Source organism: Canis lupus, chromosome 25 (assembly GCF_003254725.2).
Source record: "Canis lupus dingo isolate Sandy chromosome 25, ASM325472v2, whole genome shotgun sequence".
In the NCBI taxonomy this organism is placed as follows: domain Eukaryota; kingdom Metazoa; phylum Chordata; class Mammalia; order Carnivora; family Canidae; genus Canis; species Canis lupus.
In genome coordinates this window covers 48,624,797-48,648,266 of record NC_064267.1, presented here as the reverse complement: position 1 = coordinate 48,648,266, position 23,470 = coordinate 48,624,797, and the positions used below count along the sequence as shown (strand labels likewise).

General features: G+C 58.7%; 1 protein-coding gene across 2 annotated transcripts in view; it reads right to left on the bottom strand.

The window, feature by feature from the left end:
• Positions 1-3,261: 3,261 nt before the first annotated feature.
• Positions 3,262-23,470, bottom strand: part of RAMP1 (receptor activity modifying protein 1) — a 37,765-nt gene continuing 17,556 nt past the window's right edge. For both annotated transcript variants that reach the window (XM_025463608.3, XM_049101039.1), the window contains exon 3: positions 3,262-3,829. In XM_025463608.3, the coding sequence (XP_025319393.1) occupies positions 3,574-3,829 (256 nt within the window). In that variant the 3' untranslated portion in view covers positions 3,262-3,573. The remainder of the gene's footprint in view (positions 3,830-23,470) is intronic.

The following is a 23,470-nucleotide window of genomic DNA, read 5'->3' as shown; positions in this document are numbered from 1 at the left end:
GTGGCAATTTGTTAAAGGCGCCCTAAGAGGCTAATAACCAAAGTCTTTTATTTTTTGTTTAGCTGTTTATTGAGAAGAAGCTTCAATCGTGCCAAGGCTATAAAAATCTGCCGCTCATCATCCAAACGGAGCACATTACCTGCCGGCATTTGGCTTCTCGGCCTCGCCCTGTGACGTGCAGACACTGGGCCATGAACCCAGACGGGGCGGCCGCGCCCTGGCCACGTGGGCTTTGCTCCCATCCCAGCCGCTGGCCTCACCTGTGGACCGGCGACCCGGCGAGGAAGCGCGGCCATCTGAGCGCTCTCTCTGGCTCCCTCGCAGCACAACTGTCTCACACGAAGGAAACTTCCAGATCAGGTGCACGTTTCCTCAAACGTACTTACACACGTTCCAAAGTCAAACCTAAATATCAAAAAATTCTCCACCACCTGGGACAAGGGAGGCCCCAACGGATGGGCGAAGGTGCCCGCGCTCTGCCGCCCAACACGGGACCTCCGGCGCGCTCTCCTGTATCTGCTCTTAAAATGCGTCAGGGCCGTAGACCTTACGTTAAGTGCCGATAAATCATAAAAAGAAACTATCTCAGCGACTGGGTGGCTCAGTCGGTGAAGCGTCTGCCTTCGGGTCCGGTCATGATCTCAGGGGATCCTGAGGTCTCAGGTCCCGGGATCGAGTCCTGCACCGTCGGGCTCCCTGCTCTGCGACGAGTCTTCTCCCTCTCCCGTGCTCTTCTCTCTCAAATAAATACATAAAATCTTAGAAGAAATAAAATATAAAGAAATTATCTAGCAAAAAAGGACTTTGTCTCTCAAGTCAACACCCAATTTTGTGCGCTTGAATACAGATCCCCGCCCCCCCAAATACTGAGAAGTTAACCTGTTCTCTCCCATTAGCTTGAGTGACTTCCAAGTGCTAACGGGGCGGCGTCTGCCCCGCGCGAAAGGCGCTGCCGTCGAAGTGCGCGCGAGCCGGCCGGGCCGTCCGGGGGTTTAGCTCAGGCGCCTGGGCCCCCCCCCAGCCCCCCGGGTTTGGCCTCCAGCGCGGCTGCCGCGGCCCCCTCGGCGGAGACCCCGCTGTGGCCCCATCTCGCCCCGAGGAGGCCGAGGCCGGGCGGCGGGAAGGTGCTTCCCCAGGGTTCTCGCAATTATTTCTTCACAGCGATGATGACACGAGACACATTTTTTGAAGGTTTAAAAATAGGCACGTGGCGGCTTTTCCAGGGCACCCGACACGCCGGCCGTGCGAGCAGCGGCGCCCACCCGCGGAGCGGACCCCGGGTCCCAGCCCGGCTCCCCGACTCCTCGCTGACGCCCGGGGGACTGGCCCGCCCTGCGGCCCGCGCTGGGCGCACGCACTCGCACACACTGCGCACACCTCACACACCTCCCCCTCACGCACACCACCCACCTCCCCCTCATGCACACCACACCTCACGCACACCGCTCCTCCACCTCATGCACGCCACACCTCATGCACACCACCCACCTCCACCTCACACACACCACACACCTCCTCACATTATGCACACATATACCACCCCCCCATACCACACACCTCAGATCTACATCCCCCCACATCCCCTCATATACACACAAACCACACACACCTCCCATATACCCACGCACTCACATCACATACACACCACATGCACCGTACACCCCCACATCCACCTCACAGCCCCACAACAAAACCACACACACAACACATACTGAAATTTCACACAACACACCCATCCACACATACCTCACATACACACACGCACACGCGTCACACATCACACCAGACACCCGTACCACACACACACTATATACCTACATGTCCACACCATACACGCTGCACCCCCCACTCACATCCCACGGGCCACATACCACACACACCACATACACACCGCACCCCCCACACCTCACACACACCACAGATGTACCACAAATGCACACAGAGTACACAAACACCACACATCCACTTCTCACACCCACGCACCCACGCACCATCCCCGCCCACACATACCTCAGAGACACACCGCGCACACCCCTCAGGCCAGCAGAGCAGTGCGGATGAAGAGGGGGCCTTGTCCCCGGTGAGGCAGTGGCTGCGTGGGCCTGAGGACGACGGGGCCGCCCCGGCAGCTGGGGACCCGGGGCCCTGCCTCCAGGGGTGTGACCTGGGCCAGAGGGACCCAGTGAGGATGGCCCCTGGGCAGCCCTGAGGGGAGCGGGACCGCGGGCTTACGAGGCCGGGGCCTTCGGCAGAGTAACTGAGGTCGGGACCGCTGACTGGCGAGGTCAGGCTGGGCTGTCCCCGGCCCCGTGGCACCTGTCGCCTTTGCTCTCGGTGACGGTGTCTATGGAGACCCCCTCGGGCCCGCAGCGCCCGCTCCCCGCCACCTGCTGCTCCCGAGATCTGGGCCATCCCGCGCCCCGGGGACTCCTGCCTCCTGCCCCGGGCCCTCGCCCCGACGTGCCCGCGCCTCGGCTTCCCCGGGGGACAAGGGCCAGCACAGCCCACCGCCGTGTCCTCCCAGCTCCCGCGGCCCCGACGCCGCAGCCCGCGCAGCCCGTTGGTCCTTGAGGCGGCGACCTGCCGTCGGGGCGGCCGGGGCTCCTTTCCTGCCAGGTGTGGCTCGGCGCAGAGGCTTGAGGACGGCCGTCGCGGAGGCCGCTCGCGGACCAGAGGCCTGGGTGCCAGGGAGGGGCCGACACGGGGCGGGGTCTGCTCAGCTGAGCGGGGTGCTGGGTGCCCCTGAAGATCCCAGGGTAACGGCCGGGCCCAGGGCCTGGGTGGGGGGGCCCGCGGGGCAGAGGCCGAGGCCGAGGCCGCGGGTGTGGACGGGCGTGGGTCCGGTCCTGGAGGGGCAGGGCGGGGTGGAGGCTGCCGGGACCTCAGAGGAGAGGCCTGGACTCAGAAGACGTGGGGAGGAAGCGGCCGAAGCTCCCTTTGGGGATTCAGAACCTTCTGGAAGGCGGTCGTAAGCAGAGTTTGAAAAAAAATAGTGAGCGAGAGAGTAGGGGCCGGGAGACAGCCGGTGGGAGGTGCGCGCCGCCCCGACGGCTGGTGGGGCACCGAGGAGGCGCCTCCCCCGGCCTGTGAGCCGCGGTCCTAGCACCCGCGCTGAGGTGACGGGGGCGGGGCACCTGCGGCCACTCGGGGCTCGGCCGTCCGTCACCCCTCCCGAGGCCCCGTGGAGCCCGGTGGGCGAGTGTGTCTCCCGCCGCCTCTCTCAGCCCCGCCCCCAGAAATAAAGACGCTGCCACCTCCGAGCACGAGCACGAGGACGAGGACGGCCTTTTAATCACAAACTACTTGGCCACAGTCCGGCCTGAGGTTGGAACACTGGGAGGCAGAGCCGGGGACCCTCCCCGGGAACAGAGCCAGCGATGCTCCTGCGCCCCCAGCACCTGGGCTCCCCCCCAGTCGCTTCTACCCCCAGCCAGGGGCTCTCAGGTTAACACCGAACTCCTGACGACCCTTCCGGGAGAAGTACGGGGACGGGGCCCGGCTCTGCCGTGAGGGCGCAGCGGCTGTCCCCAGGCCGGGCCAGGGCTCCCCCTCGGCGGGAGGCCACCCCCTGGCCTACACGATGCCCTCGGGGCGCTTGCTCCTCCACACCACCAGCATCGTCACCAGCAGGGTCACCAGGATGGGCACCACGATGAAGGGGCACAGGATGCTCCGGGGCGGGTCACGCACGGCCCTGCCGGACGCGGGGCAGTTTCTGAAGTAGCGCTGGTGCACGGCGACAAAGAACTTGTCCACGGCGGCGTTCGGCCAGAAGCAGTCCAGCTGGTCCGCCACGTGCCGGGTGCAGTCCGTGAGCTCCCCGTAGCTCCTGCGGATGGGAAGGCCGCTCATCAGCCCGCGGCGGGCAGGGGCCCGAGGCAGGACCCCGCGGGGCTCCTCACCCTGTGCCCCCACCGTGCCGAGCACCCTGGACGTCCAGGCCCGACGGCAGCGGCCCTGCTCCAGGAGGGGGAGACTCTCGACAGTGTTGTGGGGGCTCCCCAGATGTCGAGGGTGAGCTGGGCCTTAGGGTTGTCCCTCCCCGCTTCTGGGATTCCAGGGACCGGGATGCCACATGCAAGGGAAGCCGAAAAGGGGGACGGACGGCGGCCTGGGTCAACAGGCCATCGGTGCCCAGATCCGCGGCCTCTCCAGCCCCTTGCTGTCCGCCCCCCTCACCCCATGCACACCCCTCAGCCAAAGAGGTAGGACTCCCCCTGAGGCCTTATCTCCCAGGCCCCATCCTTTCACCCGCACTGGCGCTCCCACAGTGCTCGTCACCCCTCATTGTACAGAGTGACGTATTTATATTATTTATTGGCTGTAAGTGCCACGACGACAGGGACCTGGTCTCTTCTGTCCACCTCTGTAATGCCAGGGCAGCGAAGAGTACTTGACATGGGCAGGCACCGGTAAATCGGTTTTACTCTTTTTTTAATTGTGGTAAAATTTAAATAACAATGTTATTTTACTATTTTAACCATTTTTACGTGTACAGGTCCGTGGCATTAAATACATTCACACTGTTGTGCGGCCGCCAGCACCGTCCGTCTCCATAACTTTCTCATCTTTCCAAAAAGAAACTCTGTCCCCAGGAAACTCTGATTTCCCATCCCCCTCTTCCCCACCCACCATTCCACATTTTTTGTCTCTGAGTGTGACCGCCCTAGGGACCTCGCGTGAGTGGGATCACAGAATCTTTGTCTCTTTGTGACAGGTTTATTTCCCTGAGCATAGAGGACCCTGCTTCCAATTCTTTTGGGCGTACACCCCGAAGCGTAATTGCCGGATACGGTGGTTCTATGGTTAATACTCTGAGATAAGTCACTTTTTAATAACTCAAGATTCAACCCTGGGGGAAATTAAAATGTAGTAGGTGAGTCGCTTCTGCTTCTGGAAACTGCAGAAGAACCCTCTGCTGAAAAGAGTGTTGCTCTTACCTGAACGATAACAAAAAACGCCAGAGAAACTACGGAAGGGTTTGTTCCGTGGAGTCCATCAGAGAGCAGAGGCTGCAAAGCAGTGACGTGACTTATCTCAAGGAGAAGCTACGCAGGGACGGCCCACCTGGGGCAGAGCGTGGGAACAAGACACAGCCGCCATACCAGTCGTGAGGAGAAATCCACTTCTAACACGCTGCCAGAGGCCAACTGTGGGCTACAAGGTCAGCCTGGAATTTCTGGGGCCCCAGACACGCTGGCGGTTTTGTGACTCACCCGTTTTTCCCATGAGGCTCCAGTGGGTGCTCATGAGAAAGATGAGGGGCGAGCAGATGAGCTCCGCTTGGGGCCAGGCCCAAACACCACACGTTCCTTGAATACTTTGCAGAGCCTTAGACGGCTGGAGGAAGAGCAGTGAATGGTGGCAAACAGACCCTAGCCCCTCCGACGTTCTCAGCCCTGTATCTCCTGGGAAGCAAACCCCTTAAGCAGCTGACAGAGGGATGGTCAGCCTGTCGGCCCCAGGGCACGAGCAAGATGCTCTGTGGCCCGCAGAAGGACAGGGAAAGACTCTTCTCCCTTGGGAGAGCAGCAGGAATGCATCCTGGGCCTAGGACCCTGCATGATACCAAAGAGAGGTCTCCTGTCAGTGGGAGAGGGGCAGGGATCTGCCAGCCAAGACCCCACAGGTACAGGGCAGGGCTTGGCCACCAGGAGACACAGGGCCTGTCTGAGCTCATACGGACCTGGCATGGAATAACAAGCAGGAGCCGTTGCTGCCCAGACAAGGTGGAGAGAGACACGGTCTGGGGCACAGGCATGTGGGGTGGGACGCTGCACTGAGGACACTTCACCAGTCCCGGCCCCGAGCACAAGGCAATGGCAGCCGCTGCCTGAGGTAGGGAGGCCTGTGGTGCTCTGAAGGTAACCACGGCAGCCACAAGCCCCAAACCCAGCTCAGTAAGTCCCGACAAGATGGACTCAAATCCCACCCTAACAGCCTTGCAGAAGAGGCCACCCATTTCCAGATAGGAACACTAGTTACCCCAGGCTCTGCTGTCCTCTACACGAAAGTTCAGTATTCAGTACAGAATTACGAGCTTTTCATTGAAAAGCAACAGAAACCAAGCAACCCCTTGTCAAGAGATAAATCCACGAACAGAATCAGAGTCTGGGATGACGGAGATGCTGGGACTACCAAACAGATGAGTGTGATAAAGGGTCCAGGCGGAGAAGCCAGATGACATACAGCAACAGGGAGTTTCCGCGGAGATGCACGCTCACAAAAGCCAAAGAGAAATGCTAGAAATAAAGCCAAGTCTCAGTATCGAAGAGAATTCCTTTGACGGGCTCTTCGGCAGACCTGACATCTGAGCAATGAATCAGTGAACCTGAAGGTGGGTCAGTAGAAATTACTCAAACAGAAACACAAAGAGGAAAAAAAAAAAAGAGAGCATCCCGGTGGTGTATGAATAACACTGTCAATGGTCTCAGCTCCAACTTGTACTCTGCGTCCCAGAAGGGGGAGAAGAAATGGGGTGGAAGCAATAGTTGAAGAGATAATAGCTGAAAAAATTTTCCCCAAACAGCCAGATATCAGATTGCACACCCAAGAAGTCAGAGAACCCCAAACGGGGGCAAACACCAAGGCAACGGCAACAGCTGAGAAACCACCACCTAGACACGTCAAGTTCAAACAAGCAGCTGAACACCAAAGATAAAGGAAAAAAAGAAGGGATCCCTGGGTGTTGCAGCGGTTTGGCGCCTGCCTTTGGCCCAGGGCGCAATCCTGGTAGACCCGGGATCGAATCCCGCATCGGGCTCCCGGTGCATGGAGCCTGCTTCTCCCTCTGCCTGTGTCTCTGCGCCTCTCTCTCTCTCTGTGACTATCATAAATAAATAAAAAATTAAAAAAAAAAAGAAAATCCAAGAGAAAAAATTCCAGGGTCAAAAAAAAAAAAAAAAAATCCACAGGGTCTGTGGAGACAAAAGACACCTAGGGAGGAGCAATGATAGGATGTCAGCAGACTTCTTACCAGAGACTGTGCAGGCCGGGGGACAATGGGGTGACGAAGTATTGGCAGCAGTGGCAGGAACACAGCCCCGTCTGCCCAGGATCCCAGCAAAAATAGCTTTCACACGTGACTTTGAAGCAGAGGCCACAGATCAACAAGCTACCCACGGAGGCTTGGAAAGGCTGCATGGAAGAGGCGGGGGTCTCCAGCACCCCTGGGCCCCTTACCCTCCTTACCACCACTCCTGTTATATGGCCTCTAAACCACTAAATCAGGGGAGCCTGGATGACTCAGTGGTTGAGCATCTGCCTTCGGCCCAGGGCGTCACCCCAGGGTCCCGGGATCGAGTCCCGCATCGGGCCCCCCGCAGGGAGCCTGCTTCTCCCTCTGCCTGTGTCTCTGCCCCTCTCTCTGTGTCCCTCATGAATAAATAAATAAAGTCTTTTAAAAAAGAATAAATCACTAAGTCACTGTTTTTCTTGCCCTGGCTGCTCTCTGGGTCCCTCTCTGAGTGCACGGGGACCGCGGGCCCCCCCTCACTCCATGTGGGAGAGTGCGTGGGGTGCATGAGGCCCCAGCAGCAGGCGTGTGTGGGACCCGTGCCCTCTGGGGTGCACGCTTTTCCCAAGTGAACAAGGACTTGTGTTTCAAGTAAAAACAGAAGCGGAAAGAGGCACGTGACCGGCCGGGCCTCACTAGCATACATCAGGTGCCTGGCACAGGTAAGAGCTGGATGTGTCGCACGTTGTTAAACCCCGAAGCCCAGCCTCCTGGGCCGGTTGTTGGCCAGCCACAGGGATACGGGTGACAAGCGCTGGTCCCAGTGGCTGTCTTTTCCTCCGCCTCAGGTCCACCAGACCCGCCTAACTTGCGGTGTTCACAGCGGGACCAGTGACAGACCCTGATCCCAAACACGGTCCCTCATCCTCTGCGCCTGAGGCATGGGGCTGGGATGTCTCTGGGAAGAGGTGCCGCCCTCTCCGGGCTGGCCCAGCAGGACGGGGAGGAGGCCCTGACCCAGGGAACGGGGACTCACAGGTCCCACGCGCAGGCCACGCAGGCGCTGGGCCTGAAGGGGACTATTCTGGGATCGGGCGCTTTCTCCTTGAAACATTATCCCTCCAGTCTGCAGAGCCACCCTCGTCTAAAAATATCCCCAACAGGCAGTCGGCCATCCATATCCTGTTTATTTATACAGAAGTGACAGCTGAGACTTTCAATAAATATTTTGAGCCCTGTCAGCAAGGGTGTGATAAGAGAATTTCCCTCAGCGTACATTCTTCTCTTGAGAAGAACGTCGAACTGATTGAAGGGCCCAAAATAATCATGACAAATATTCTTCCCCTAACCCTCCATTTTCAGTTCTCATGTAACCAAGCAATTATCCATTTTTTTTTTTTTTTTTTTTTTTTTTTTTAGCTGAGACTTTCTATTTTGGGTCCTTAAGCAAACTTTTCTTGGAATGTTCCCGAACGCTATGGTGGGAGTTTCCAATAAGTTTGGGTCCCAAGTCAAGGGCCCTATGATGCATGTTGACAAGAGGGCCGATGCCCACTGATGCCCCAGGCACACTTTCTGCTCTGGGGACAACCGTGGTGTCCCCTCAACTAGGTCTGACCGGCCCTGATGCGGGGGACCTGAGCCTGGGCCCTGACACCCACAGACCTGGATTCAAATCCCAGCTCCACCGCTTACCGTGAGCGATCCTGGGGATCTCAGGGCCCCGGTCTGAATCGCATGTCCCCTGTGCGAGCGAGCCCGGGCCTCTTTAGAGTCAAATGGGAGACCACCCGGCAGGGTTACGGGGTGGGTCAAGTTAAACGAGGTCAAGGCCCAACATACAGCAGGTGCCCAATAAGTGGAGATTATCTCATCGCTTCTTCCCAGACAGCTGGTGTGTGGCTCGTCAAGTAGACGCTTCTTGTTCTATAAACTCGACCAAAAGTCGACCAGGCAGCGTGCGTCCGGGCCCTCCAACACCTGAGGAGGAACCACTCTTGGACTTAGGCTGAGTCCACCTGCATCAGGCTCCGCCTCCACCTGCCCGGGGCCATGCACCACTCGTGGCTCCCGCGGCTCTGCACGCGGCCGTGGGGTGGGGAGGTGGCGGCCTGGCAGTCCCAGCGGCCGACGGGGACGTGACCGCCAGGCTGACGGGGGGGGGGGGGGGGGGGCCTGTCAACACGCCAGCGGACCTGCGGGGAGGCTTCCAGGGAGCTGGCGAGGTGTGTGGGTGGGTGCAAGACGCAGACAGAGAGCTGCCCGTGGTGCTCCTGGTGAAGCAGCTCCTCTGCAGATACAAACAACCAATGCGGGTCTGAGAAGGTCAATCTTGAGATTAAAAAGAAAAGCAGCAGACATCCAGCTTTAAGCGTAAGACCGCTCGGCGCTGGCGAAGGCGTAGTGAAATGACGCAGGCACTCGTGTCATCGCTAACAGGAGATAAACTGGTGGACGTTTTCCGCAAAGCCGTTCGGCCCTACAGGTCGATGCCCTCACGGTCGGGGATACCCTTTGGCCCCGTAATTCTGTTTCTGGGGGATTATCCCAAATTAATAACATCAAGTGTAGACAAAAGTAACGTAAGGAGACGCTCGCTGCAGATTTGTAATTATGAGAAACAGCCAACGGCTGGATGCTGGTGAGACACGGCTTCGACAGGCCTCCCTCCGTGTGCACCTTCTCCTGCGGGCTCCCGGCACCCCCACGGCCGCCGGTCAGGAAGGGCAAGGCCACCAGAGCCCCCCCCCGCTCCGGGGCCCTGCCTCCCCTTGGTGTCCCCCCCCCCGGGATAGGACGCTTTTCCTGCCCGCCGCCTCCTCCCCTGCAGCCTGGGCGGGGGGCAGGCCCTCCCTTGGGCTCCTGGGCCCTCCCCTCCATCAGCAGCCTGGCCTGCCGCACCCTGGGGCTCCCCTGTCCTCCCTCCGCCCCCCTACGAGGGTGGGGCGTCCACATGCTGCAGGCTCCCTGCCCCCTGGGCCGGCGGTGACCTTCCCCATCCCCACGTGCAGCGGGGACCTGTCCACATCGGCGGCCAACACACCTGCTTCCAGGTTGGCCCTGCCCCAGCCCCCAGGAGACCCTGCGCGGCCCATGCGTCATCCACACTCCTCCAGAGGGGTCTGCCCAGGACAGGAAGAAGTGACGTGTCTCGGTGGGTTATCACAACCCACATTGCTAACACCAGCTTCCACTTTTCTGTGCTAAGTTTGGGCGGGGCCTTGGCCTCTCTGCACCTCTTCTCCTCCCACCACTCTGGGGCCCGCCTCTCGGCTTCGTCGGGGGCGGCCATCGAAGCCCTCCCTGCTTTCCTCTCCCCTGCACCGCTGCGCGCAGTCCACTACTGGCTGCCTCACCCCTGCCCACCCCCCGGCCCCCGTCTGCCGCCCACATCTTAGCACCTTGCTTCATACCTTCAATGCTCCCCTGGGCTGAACTCAAAGCCCTGGTGTGGCCCCCACCCTCAAGCATGTCCTCTCCTTCTCACGGGCCTGCTAGCTGTGCCGGTCGATGCGTCTACCTCAGGATCTTTGCACGTGCCGCTCTTTCTACTTGGAAGGCTCTTAACCCCATCTCCACAAGGCCGACCTCTGCTCATCCCTCAAATGTCACTGCCTCAAAAAGGCCTGCTGGCCTCCTGGTAAAGTGGGGTTCCCCTCACAGACGTCTCACTTTGTACTGTGATTCGCTTGCTGTGGGTCTCGACAACTAGCCTGCAAACTCCATGAGGTCGGGAACCGTGTAAGATGAAGATAAAATCCCACTTACCCTGCTCACTGGGGTCACCTCAAAGGCCAAGGGGAGCCAGCGCTGGAGGGAGAGTGAAGATGGGCCAGGAGGCCCACAGCAGGGGCAGCCTTAGCAGCGTGGCCTGGCCCGGTGCAGAGCAAGTGCACGCCCGATGGTGTTTTGAGAGCCCCACGGTACACGGAGAGCCCGCGGATGCGCGTCATGCCAGATGGAGTCGACCACACTGTCACGTCGGAGACCTGAACACCCCTTTCAGGGCTAAGCAGCTTAGAACCAGCATAAAGTGAATAAGCCGGATTCAGTGACTGCACATGAAGTGTCTGCTCCACAGAGAATCAACAGCCTGTTCAAAGGCCACTATTTAGACAACAAAGAAAAATGACACATTCCCCAAATGGAAATTCTATGCCAGTATTCTTGGACTACAATATTAAAAAGTAGAAATTAGTAAGAAAGGGAGAAATTAAAAAAAGATCACATCTCTAGAAATTAATGTCACATCGCTCGTAGGACCTTGAGGTCAAACGCGAACTTGATGGTTTGCTCACATGCGATGATTATAACGCAAGAGCAATACTACTCTTAAAAGGTAAGGGGATCGGGTGGCTCAGTGGTTGAGCATCTGCCTTCTGCCCAGGGCATGACCTCGGGGTCCTGGGATCGAGTCCCGCGCCGGGCTCCCTGCACAGAGCCTGCTTCTCCCTCTGCCTGTGTCTCTGCCTCTCTCTGTGTGTCTTTCATGAATAAATAAATAAATAAAATCTTTAAAAAAAAAAAAAAGGAGGTGCTAGACTCAGGCAGTTCTTTCAAATCCTGGAGTTCAGAGGAGCAGGCGAGCGGCTCCCCAGGTCCTTTAAAGAGTTAACAAAACCCTGATCTGCACCCCCTGGAGGTGGCAAGGCCGGCCGGAGCCACAGCCTGCGCAGATGGCCTCCCCGCACCCGTAAACACACACGGAAGTGCCAGGAGGATGCCAGCAGGCTGAAGCCGGGCGCACAGAACACCCTGGAGCCAGGTTTAGTTCAGGAAAGCTTCAAACTAGCGACAAAATCACACTCCAAGCTGCCAGTGGGGAGTGACATGGGGCCGTCTCAGTGCACGCCGAGGAGGCATTTGATAAAATTCAACACTTGTTTCTGATGGAAAAGAAACAACCCCGTGAGTCCACGAAGAGGTTCTTTTCTTAATGGGATAAAACCCTCTCCCGCGCCCTTGGCACACGTCCGCGGACCACGGGAACCCGGGGGGCATTTTCATTCCAGGCCGGAATCCGCTTACTTCATTTTCAAGAGGTCAGGTCGGTCTGCTCCCCTGCGGCTTCCGCCTCGGGTGTCGGGGCTCCCACCCGAGACCGGGTTGTCACGCGGAGCCTTTCCAAGGCAGGGCGGGGCCGGCCGCTGCCGGGGCTACTTCCTCTGGTGACAGAAAGCCACGCAGGGGCCGGGCCTGGCCTGCATGAGGCTTGGCGTGCGTGCCAGGCCCGCTCATCCCTGCAAGGGGCCTCTGCCCACAGACAGGAGGGGCCGGGGCCCTGGCGGGGGCTACCACGCCCACGTGCCCTGCTTCTCCTGCGGACCGTGGGCAGGACCGTGGGCAGGCGCGCCGGGGGCCAGTGCACAGGGCAGCTTTTGTTTTCCTTGATGCTGGGGGAGACACAGGGAAGTCTTGTGAATGATCAAAAACATGCTTCATGGGCATCGGCCCGGGGACATGCTGGGCCCGGGGAGCGGGCGGCGTGGCTCCGGGGCTGCTGGGCCAGCCGTGCACCTGCACTCGCTCCACACGCCTGCGGTTCGCCGCCGGAGCGGCCAGGCTGGAGCGTGCACCGTCGAGCCCTCCCTACCCAGGCAGGTCACACAGACCCCGTCACCCCAGGGCTCCGACCTACAGCGGCGCCCAGACAAGGCGGCTTTGACGTTAGCGTGACCGTTCACGCAGACTCAAGGCTTCCACGGCAGTTTATCTCCTGATGTTGCACACCGGGACCCCGGACGTCCTGGCGAACCCGTGTCCGCGGGGGGCGGCCCGCAGCATTCACCTGCACAGACCACCAGGTCCCACCAACGCTCCGCCCAAAAAGACCCGAGACAAGGCGACGGGCTTCCCACACAGGCCGGCTGATGGAGGAGGTAATAGGCACGTCGCGCCCGTGGGCCAGCTCCCCGGCTGCCCCGCACCTCCCCGAGCACCGGGCGCCCACACTCTCTCAGAAAGTGACGATTATGGACAGAAGAGAGAACAAACGGCCCCGGGAGGGCTCCGGGGAAGAAGAGGAAGGCAGATGGAAACGGGCCGGCTTGTCGACAGCAAGGAGGCAGCCGTTCCTCAGAACCACCCGCAGCCCGTCCAGGACGCGCGGCAGCTCCTACGGAGCAGGTGGGCAGGGGGAGCCGGGCAGACCGGGCACTCCGGCCAACGGGACAGCCTCTGGGGCCTCCTCGGCCGGGCCCCCTTCCCGCCCCGCTGGGCCTCTGGCTTCCCTTGTCCTGGCCTGAAGCCAGCCTGCTCTCCCGCCCCCCGAGACGTTTCCAGGGGAAGAACGGCAGGAAGGGGGTCTGGGGTCATTCCAATGCGGCTCGCGGGCGCTGGCCCCGGAGGAAGCTGTCGGGGGGCATCGCCCTGCCACACAGCACGGACACGGCCCCCGGGGACTGCCCCCCACTCCCACCCCAACAGCACGTGGCAGACGCTCAGCCTGGGGAGCCTGACCTGCCCCTCACACGTTCGGGGTGCGGCTGCTTCTCGAGACCTACTCGGGGACAGCCTGCGCCCCGGCCCCTCGGCCGGAAAGGGTTTCACGGTTCCTCTTCTGCAGAGGAGTGGCTGCTTCCCCCCTGCTTGTCCGGCAGCGTGGAGGGGGCCCTGGGCTCTCCCCCCGAGCCTCCCCGCCCCCAGGCCCCCGCCTGTGGACTCGTTTCCTCAAAGTCAGGCCTCAGGCCTGGCGCTCCTGGTACACGGCCCGCCGAGGCCTCGGGGCCCCGTGGCGCCCCTCCTCTCCTCTCACCCCATCCCTCTTCATCCAATTGCAGCTGCACATTGGCTGGCTGGCTCCCGCCGGACTGTGCCGCGGGGAGGGCAGGGCACCCCCTCCCTCTTGCTTCCCTGTGGACGCCTGGCCCCTGCGTGCACAGGGCGACTCCGGGCCCCCGGACCCCGAGCCGGGGCAGGGAGGGAGAGGTGCTGGAGGGCACTGCTCCTCCCAGCCTGGGCTGCCCTGGGGCGCCAGGTGGACGGAGGGGCCCTGCCTGGATACGGGGTCCGCAGCGGCCCCAAGGCCCCCAGACCCGCAGTCCAGTGCTCCTGTGCTAGCCCCGGAGCCTGCCCTTGGGCCTGGAACCCGGAGCAGCACTTCGGGGGCGCAGGGAGGAGGCCCCCTGGGAAGATTCTTCAGCTCTGCGTCCAGGCTGCTTGTGGCCACCTGGAAGCAATGTGTGGGGCCATGGCCACGCGTGGGGCCACGTGTGGGACGGGGAGGAGCGTCCCCTCCTCCAGGCAGGGTGTGCGGCTCGGCTCCCTTCGGCTCCGCCCCGACCAGCCGCCCCGTGCAGGATACGACCCGCCAAGCTGCGCGGTGTGTCCTTGGGCAAGAGACTCGGCGTCTGGGCTGTGGCATCTCCACCTAGAAGACGCCCCGGGGCCCAGCTGGAGACCAGGGAGCCAACGTACAAGGAGGCCCCACACCCCAGGCCCAGCGGGGAAGCCCCAGTCAAAGCAACCACGATCAACAGAGGAAGACCAGCGTTTTCCTGTTTCTGGAAGGTTTACGCAGAGTTTGGTGGCCAGAGCTTTGCCACCGCACCGGGTGGCTCTAGGCCCTGCCCTGGTTTCCTGAGCTTGGCACCAGTCAGGCCACAGCATGGCTTGAACCTCTTCCTCGCCGGGGTCTGCACACACAGCTCTAGCTCCTCACCAGCCCCCCGGCTTCCTCGACGGGCAGAGCCTGCACAGACACACCCACGGGCGTCAGAGCCGGGACCTAGTGGGGGCCAGGGGGCGATGGACACCCCCACGGGAGCCATCCAGGGAGCTGTGGGCATGCACAGCAGGGACCCACTCAGGTTGGGGTGGAGGACCACACGCCCCCCCGCAGCCGAGGGCACCAGGGCTGACGGTCTGGCTCTGCTCTTCGCAGGACAGCAGGCGCTAGGACACGTCCCACGGACATGCTCCTCCTCGAAGCAGCTTCAGGAGCCGGCCTTCCCGTCCGATCCTTACGGAAAGGAAGCTGTGGAGATGGTCCATGTGGGTGACCCGAGTGGGGCAGTGGGGGGGGGGTGGTGGCTCAGGGGTCCCATGTCTGCTCTTCCACGTAGCAGCTGCCTCCCCTGCTTGCCCCCAGAAGCCCCTTGTGGGGAGGAGGCAGCCTGGCCGCCCCGTCCCCACCCAGGGCCTGGCCTAGCCTCCCTCCACTGCTCCCGACCTATGGCTCTGTGCCTGGAAGCTTCTGGTGCCTCTGCTCACACCGGGGGGAAGCAGAGGTTTTTAAATCCATTCCTGGCTCCGTGCGCAGCCTGCTTTGGCACCAGACACATGACCCGGGGTGCCGCCGACGCAGGCTCCCCATGGAGAGGGCCCACCGGGCAGGCGAACAGGCTGGGGCAGGAACCAGGCTCCGGGCCCTGAGCTCAGGGAGATGAAGCTGCAGCTGTAAAACTCAGCAGGCGTCTCAGAAACCCAGGGAGCTGCGGGGATCAGTGAGCTGTGCCCCCGTCCTGGTCCTCCTGTCACCCCCTGGGAAGGTCTGGGACCCTCCGTGCAGACACCAGGTCTGGGGAGGCGGGGTGCCACTCCCACCCTCACTACGACGCGGTGTGCCTGTGTCTGAGGCCCGAGATTAGGTGGACAGCCAGGGAGCTATACATGGACACCGACACCCGGGGACAGTATCCTTGTGAAGCTACGCAGGCCACCGGAGGGAGGGGCTTTGCCCTCCCACCCACCCTGGTCCTGTTGCTCTCCGCCCATCCTGCCCCGGAGACCCTCTGTCACTCTCTGCAGGGACCCCACTCCGCCCCCCCCGCCGCAGGGGCCCCTGCACTGGCTCCCCCGCCACATGCCACCCACTCACTGTCTCCTCCAGGCAGCCCCTGCCATCTGTGCCCCTGCTGCCCCAGTCCTACTGAATTCGGAGCTCAGGGCGACTCTGAGAGGACGGGGACGGGCAGGGCCGTGGAACATTCTACACCGTGCTGTCTGCCTGGTGGTGAGCACTGAGCGCGGTGCCTTCCCCTGTCAGAGGGGCACAGCGGTCCCTGGCTGCCGGCGAGGCTGAGAAGCCCCCTCCACGGTCCCCGCTCCATGTACACATGGCCCCTGGCTATCGGGACCTCACAGCCGTCGGGGAGCCCCTGCCTCTGGCCTGGAAGACATGGGGGGCCAGGTGCCATCTGTCTCCTGGAACCCCTGGAGGGGGTGGGGTCGAGGGAAGGAGGGAATGCTTGGCCTCTGTCTCTCTCCTGACTTGATGGGGCCGCTGAGACCTGCCAGCACAAGACCCTCACACGTGGACCCTCACATGCACCTGGCACAGAACAAGTGCCAGAAAATGCCAGAGACACCCCGCGTGCACTGTCACCTGTGCAGGATGGCAGGCTGGTGGGACAGGAGCGCAAAGCATGACCACCCCGGGCCTGCTCCATGGAATGAAACCCGGGCTGGGGGGCTGGAGCACAGCACCCGTGGGCTCAACATGGAGGAGGGGCTGCCACGGGGCCAGAAATGACAACTGGGAAACTGAGGCACACACCCCGCTGGTGCCCCGGGAAAGGCGGGCATGACTGCAGGTTAAAGCCCGGGCCCGTCTTCAGGGGGCAGAGAGGCCAGCCGCGGGCTCAGGTCTGGCTTTCTGCATCAGGTGAGGAGGTCCGGCACGGGGTCAGGGAGCGGGCTCTGCAGCCGGCCGTTGGTTTCCTGGCCCATGAAGACATCGCTCAGGCAATGAAGGGGGCATGACTCCGTCAGGGCCAGCCGAGTGGCTCAGGGGGAGCCTAGATTCCTCCAGGGTCCCGTGAAGGTGACCTCCAGGCAGGGTGACACTGTCTGAGGTCAGCTGACCGAACCACCAGGTGAGGGTTCAGGGCTGTGGCTTCTCTGTGCCCTGTCCTCACTCTGGGCAGAAGGCCATGCCGGCCGACAAGGAGGGCTTGCCAGCTTCCTGTGGGTGAACCTGACACCGGGTGGAGGGTTGGAGCTGGGGGGCCAGTCTCCCCTGCTACTGGGGCTTACGCTGAGGGAGAAACAGGGGCTCCCCAGCAGCCACAGTGCTGGAAGGAGGTGCGGGCAGGTCCCGAGGCCTAAACCCTATGGGGCTGTGGCCCCTGAGAAATCCTCAATCCTCTGAACTCCTTCATGGCACCAACGTGCCCTCCCCTAACTTTCTGAAGAAGAACCACAATCAGGGCCCACCCCTGGCCTGGCCTGGCAATACTTTGGCTCACCTCCCTGCGAACACGTGCTCACCCAGGAAGGGAAGCTCTGTGCCCCACAGCAAGGGAGAAGCTTCCAGCCACAGCTGCGTCTCTGTGATTCTCACTTGGCCTGGGACAAAGCTGACACCACAGAGCAAGCCCAGCACCCTGGGGAGGATGCAAACAGAGAAATACACGTCACAAGGACCTGCAGACCACCTGGCTTTCTGGAGGGGGTCTTGAAACCCCCCTACCGGCACCAGGACAGGCTGGAGGAGGGGAGTCAGGCCCTGGTGCCGCGTGTCAGCCCATGTCCCTGAGGGCTTGGCTGTCCAGGGCCTGGGGGTCTGTCCTGGAAGCTGCCCAAAGGCTCCCGGAAGGCAGCCCCTCAGCAGTCACGGGCCTCCGGGCTCACAGCCTGGCCGCCCCTTCCCAGTCCCTGCTTCTAGCAACCTGTAAGCCACCACCTGGGAGAGAAGACGTCATATGTAAAACAGAAGTAACAAGCTCGCTGCCTTCTCTGAGGACATGATAAAAACCCAGAGACGATGGACACCAGCTACACCAACTTCAGAAAACAAGGCGGTTCATCACAGATGCGTCGTCCTGCCAGGCTGTCACTCATGTGGGAAAGCCACCTAGAAGTCTTCCACTCTGAGAAGGTTATTAATCATACAGTTTGTTTCTAGGATTTACTGAAATAGTTGCCTGAATTTAAAAGATACCTGTGAAAAGGGAACGATGGGTTAAAAATAGTAAGACCTGCTTGAATTAAGAGCCTATTTGCAAAGATGAGTGGCCAAGAGCCCCATCGCACCAAGGGTTATTACTGACACAAGTCAGAGCCACGCGGTGTGAAAAAATGAAAACAAAATAGAGGATGGAAAGGAGAAGCAGGTTTTAGAACATTAACTCCAATCAATCAGGAGAGAGAGACAGAGGCAGAGACACAAAGCAAAATTCGAGGAATCCAAAAACTCAGGGATTCTGGTTCTTTTCCTCGAGGGGAGGCCAGAGTGTGCGGTCTGACACGTAAGAAAGCCAACACAGAAATCAGAACTGTGTTTCACATTTCACGGCTGCTCGAGTGAAAAAAGTTTTCCAATAGTCGGCCTCAGCTGAAAGATAAGAGACGTCCCGTTTCAACAACACGGAGGGAAAAGAAATCACTGGAAAAAGATCAAGATCAGGGACAAAAAACCGGAGTGCCTGAAGGTTGAACACAAGGGACAAATACGAGGTCATTTTCTCGGTTACGGGGCTCATCGCTCTCCCCGTGGAAACACAAAATCCGGCAATAAGCTGTTTGCAAGAGACGGCAGAAGAGTACGAGGAGGCGTGAGCAAACGGCAGGCGGTGCAGACCCGTGTTGCGATGCTAACACGAGGCCAAGAATAACGGAGGGCGAAAACCATCACGTGTCCGAGGGTCGTAAGCGCGGCTCCCGGTCGGTAACATCCGCAGGATAACGCGGCATCTAAACGCTACAGGGACGGGCAAGAGCTGCGCAGAGAAACCTGCCAGAGAAAGGCCGCGGAGGGACGGCAGCGCGGGCAGGCCCGAGGAACCCCCCACTCCGTTATCGCGTACCCAGAAAGTCAGAAACATGGGAAGGGCGCGGGTTGCAGCGGTGCGGGGCTGGGGGCCGTTTTGGTGGGAATGAGGTGGAACGAACAGAACAAGCTTCGTTTCCAAGGATCGGTGGTGGGTTTACAGAAGGTCATCGTGTGCGAGATCTCCAAGAGAATCTCAACAGAGACACAAAAGCAGAAACCCTTCACTCTGTGTTCTCTCACTCTGTCAAGAGAAGAAGAGATAAGAACCAAACAGAAATACAACATTTGAGAATGAAAATAGACTTGCCAGGGCGCCTGGGTGGCTCAGGGGTTGAGCATCTGCCTTCGGCCCAGGGCGTGATCCTGGGGTCCTAGGATCGAGTCCCGCATCAGGCTCCCTGCATGGAGCCCGCTTCTCCCTCTGCCTGTGTCTCTGCCTCTCTCTCTGTGTCTCTCATGAATAAATAAATAAGATCTTTAAAAAAAAAAAAGAAGAAGAAAATAGACTTGCCTAAGGAAAAAAAACGTCTGATACAATGAAAACACAGATACCCCAAAACCTGAAGGATGTGGCAAAGAAGGTCCCCAGGGAGAAACCACGGGGCCTTAAATACCTTTATTAGGTTAAGAAAAAAAAATGAGGAAAAAAATGATGATGTAATAAGCATCTAAATTCTGTCTCGTGAAAGGAACAAATATTTCTTCAGAATGGTAAAACGAGGGAAAAGTGAACGATGTAAGTTAAAGCCAAAAAAATTTTAGAAGATCTTGTTATGTAAAACGTCGCCTGTTTTCTTAAGATTTTATTTATTTATTTGAGACCGAGGAGAGAGAGAGGGCGCACAAGTAGGGGGAGCAGCAGAGGGAGAGGGAGAAGCGGGCTCTCCTCTGAGCAGGGAGCCCCACGCGGGGCTCGACCCCAGGACCCTGAGATCGTGACCCGAGCCGAAGGCAGACGCTTCACTGACCGAGCCACCCAGGCGCCCACCCTCCCAGCCAGTTTTCTAAAGACCTATAAGAATGCACACAATGAACTAAAAAGTGGGCCTTGTCATCTCCCTCTGCTGACCGAGGCGGCATTTAAACAAAAGGTGAGAAAAACACAAAGATTAAACAGAATTTTGAACACATAAGATACGAAACATCAAGGCCATATTCTACATCATTACGTCTTAGGGAGTGATGTGAAGAACACGGACCCAATAAACATCACTGAAATACAAACATTAAACACGAAGTAGCCCCCGAATTCATCAATAGTGAAACTGGAAAAAGCAATCCTTCCCCCGGACACGCAGATCTGATGGTTTCAGTGATGAATTCATTCACATTTGCAAGGAATTAATAATTATCACGTCACGTAAGTGATTTCCCACCTTGACGCCTCTGGTCAGCTAAGCACATGTATTCCATTAGGCGAATGTGACCCTAATCCTGAAACGTCAAGGAAACGTCTACGGAGGGAGATCAGGAGACGTCAATGAAGCAAATAGTTTTCTACTCATTTTGCTGGGGAGGACGCAGAGGCCCAGGGAGTTTAAGCGGCGATGAATTAGCAGGATTCACATGAGGGGAGACCCACTTGAGCTCTGTTCACCGTGATAGCGTCTTACTAACTGCTACAAGACAGCATCTGAAGGTAACAGGCCATCAGGCCACAAGGCCAGCTGCTGGCCATTCCTCTGGAATGGAGGACGCAGGGGCCAGAGATTCCCTGGGGAAGGACTCCTGCCAACAGGCGGAACTTCCCTCGGTGACTGGAGATGGGCCATCTCGATCAGAATCTCAATATGACTTCTCATGGACCTTGGCAAAATGGTTCTTCCTTCTTTTGGAAAAATAGGCAGAAAACATATCAAAGAAAGTAAAATATAGGGACCCCTGGGTGACTCCGCAGTTGAGCATCTGCCTTCGGCTCAGGCTGTGATCCCGGGGTCCTGGGACCGAGTCGCGCATTGGGCTCCCTGCATGGAGCCTGTTTTTCCCTCTGCCTGTGTCTCTGCCTCTCTCTCTGTGTGTCTCATGAATAAATAAAATCTTTTAAAAAAAGAAAAAGAAAGGAAGTAAAACATAATGTGAAATGGAATGAGACTGGACATGCTACGAGATAATGAGGTCTTCTAAACTGTAGAAAATATTATAGAGCCACGGGGATGGGAAGGGGGGGTATGGCCCCAGGATATAAGTAAAAATTACCTGAACGGATACTAATGCACACAAAACGTAGTATGTATGAAGCTACGCACAACCCAACAGCGGAGGCAGGAAGTATTATTTAATAAATTATGTTAGCCTAATTGAAGTAGGAAGGAAATAAATATTATTTCACGTCTTAATGTAACTATATTCACTGGGTTAAGAAGATAAGTGTTATTTCAAAAACACGTAACAGCTAAAAAGAAACAGAACATAATGTTGTGGCCAGATGACTCCCTCGAAATTGCGACAATTGAATTTCTGGAACAGATAGGACTGTGCCCAAATCACAGCCCTCCGAGGAGTGAGTCAGGGCACACGTGTAAATGAGATAACTAATATAGTACACACACCACCAAAATAAACACAAAGGGAACGTGAAAATATTTGGAACAAAACGACAAATGGCTAACGTCTACCGTGTTTAAGAGTTTGCAAAATAAGATTAATAATACTCCCAAGGCCTCAACAGATGAGGAGCTAAAGCTATGGTCAGATAATGTGCACTTGAGAAAAAAGAAATCGCAAACAATTGTAGAAGAACAGCTTCACCTTCCTAACCGCCAAAGGCCGGCGAGTTAAACAAGTGGAAATCTCATTTCATTCAACCTGCAAAAGTAAAATCTCTACAAACCCAATACTCAGGAGCATATGAGGAAATAAATCGTTTCCTATGTTGTTGGTTATATAAATTAGTACAATTCTTTAAAGCGGCAACCGGAGAGCAGCTCTCTCTGCCCTCGGGTCTTGTCCCCACACTTTAATAGAACCACCTCTTTGCACCAAAAGATAAATAAAATAAAGTAATAAAATAGAATCCAAGGGCAACTGGGCAAAAACTGATCAAGAACCACGAAATTTGGGCAGCCCCAGTTGGCTCAGCGGTTTGGTGCTGCCTTCGGCCCGGGGCCTGATCCTGGAGACCCGGGATCGAGTCCTGCATCGGGCTCCCTGCACGGAGCCTGCTTCTCCCTCTGCCTGTCTCTCTCTCTCTCTCTCTCTCTCTCTGCCTGTCATGAATAAATAAATAAAATTAAAAAAAAAAAAGAACCACAGAACTTACAGCATGTGCTGTAGTAATTCCATTTGCAGTTCACAGAAATTAATAAAAAAAAGAAGGCCGTACGTACAGAAGTTCTCATAGCTGTGTCATTTATAGCAGCAAAATCCTGGCAAAGGCTCGCTGTGACACGATTGCGAAAATCGGGACGTGTTAATGTGGCTTTCCCGCCACTGAGCTGGGCTGCATCCAGCTGGCCCGAGCTGCGAGCATAACCTCATCTCTTGCTACTCAAAGGGAGTATATCTTTTAAGAAAGTGGGCCCTCCGTTTTTCTAGCTGGGAGAAGAGAGAATTCAGGCCCCAAAGGCACCCGTCCCGGAGCGTGTCCCACTCCCACAGGGCACCCTGTGCCTAAGTGTCCAGGGCTGAAGTCCTATGAGCCACCGGGGGAGAAAGCTGCTCCTGAAATAGGCCTGGGGGAGGCGACGGCCACCTGCACCGCAGCCCCCAGGGCCCTCCCATGGTGGCCCGGGTGTCGCCAGCCCCCGGCGTGCTCCAAACGCGCCCACCGACAGAATAGCCGGTGACCAGCTGGGTCCAGGGAGACCGTGGGGGCAGTGGGAGCGTGCCAGGCTGAAGGTGAGCAGTGGGAGGGGACAGCTGCTGTGACCCCCACCCTGCCGCGCCCACCCGGACACACGGGGTGCTGCACCCCCACCTCGCAACTCTCCCACCCGGGCTCCTTGCCCCCTCGGTGTGGATGGCCCCGGGGGGGCGCCTGGGAGCAGGCTCGGCACAGCTCCGTGTGAGCGAGCCTGGCCCGCCTCCCTGGACAGCCACCTCCTGTCTGCACAGCCTGGACGTTTCTGGGGTTTTTCCTCACCGTGGGGAAGCGAGGAGTCGCAGTGGCGTGTCCAAGGCGGGGGCGGGCGTCCCCATCAGCAGGATGCGTCCCACCTGCCTGCACCCCCGCTCCCAGCCAGGATCTGCTTCGTGTCACCCTCCTGGTGATCTTTTACACCAGGACACACGGGCCTGGCTTCATCCTCACCCGGAGGAGGTGCTGCAGGGGCCAGTTCATCACTTGCTGGGAAGATGTCACAGCAGGCGCGGCGCCGCGGCTCTGCTCAGCGCGGGTCTGGGGCAGCCCCCGTGCCCTCTCCTGCGGCCAGAAGCGCCCGGGCTGTGGCCGGAGGTGAAGGAGGCCGAGGCCTCGTGGAGGCGCGAGGACCAGCGTTCCCGCTCTCTGGCTCCCAGCCTCCCCCACCGCAGAGGATGCTGGGTTTCTGGCCTCTGCAGACACACGTTTCTGGAAGCTTCCTCAAGGAGGAAGTGGGGCTCTTCCTCCCCGTTCCCTAAAAGCCTCCAGTCTCACAGGTGGCCATCCACCGACCCTGGGGGACCATCAAGAGAACCGCCCATGGAGCAGGCACACAGCTGAAATGCTGGCCCCAAAATGCTGCTGCTGCCCGTGAGCACTTCCAACCCCGCAAAATGAAGACAGCTCCCCTGGCCGGTGGGGCACAGCCAGAGGGGTACCTCCCAGAGCAGTGGTGATGCAGCTGGGGCAGCGTAGGGCTGTGAGCCACGGTCTGTGGGTGACC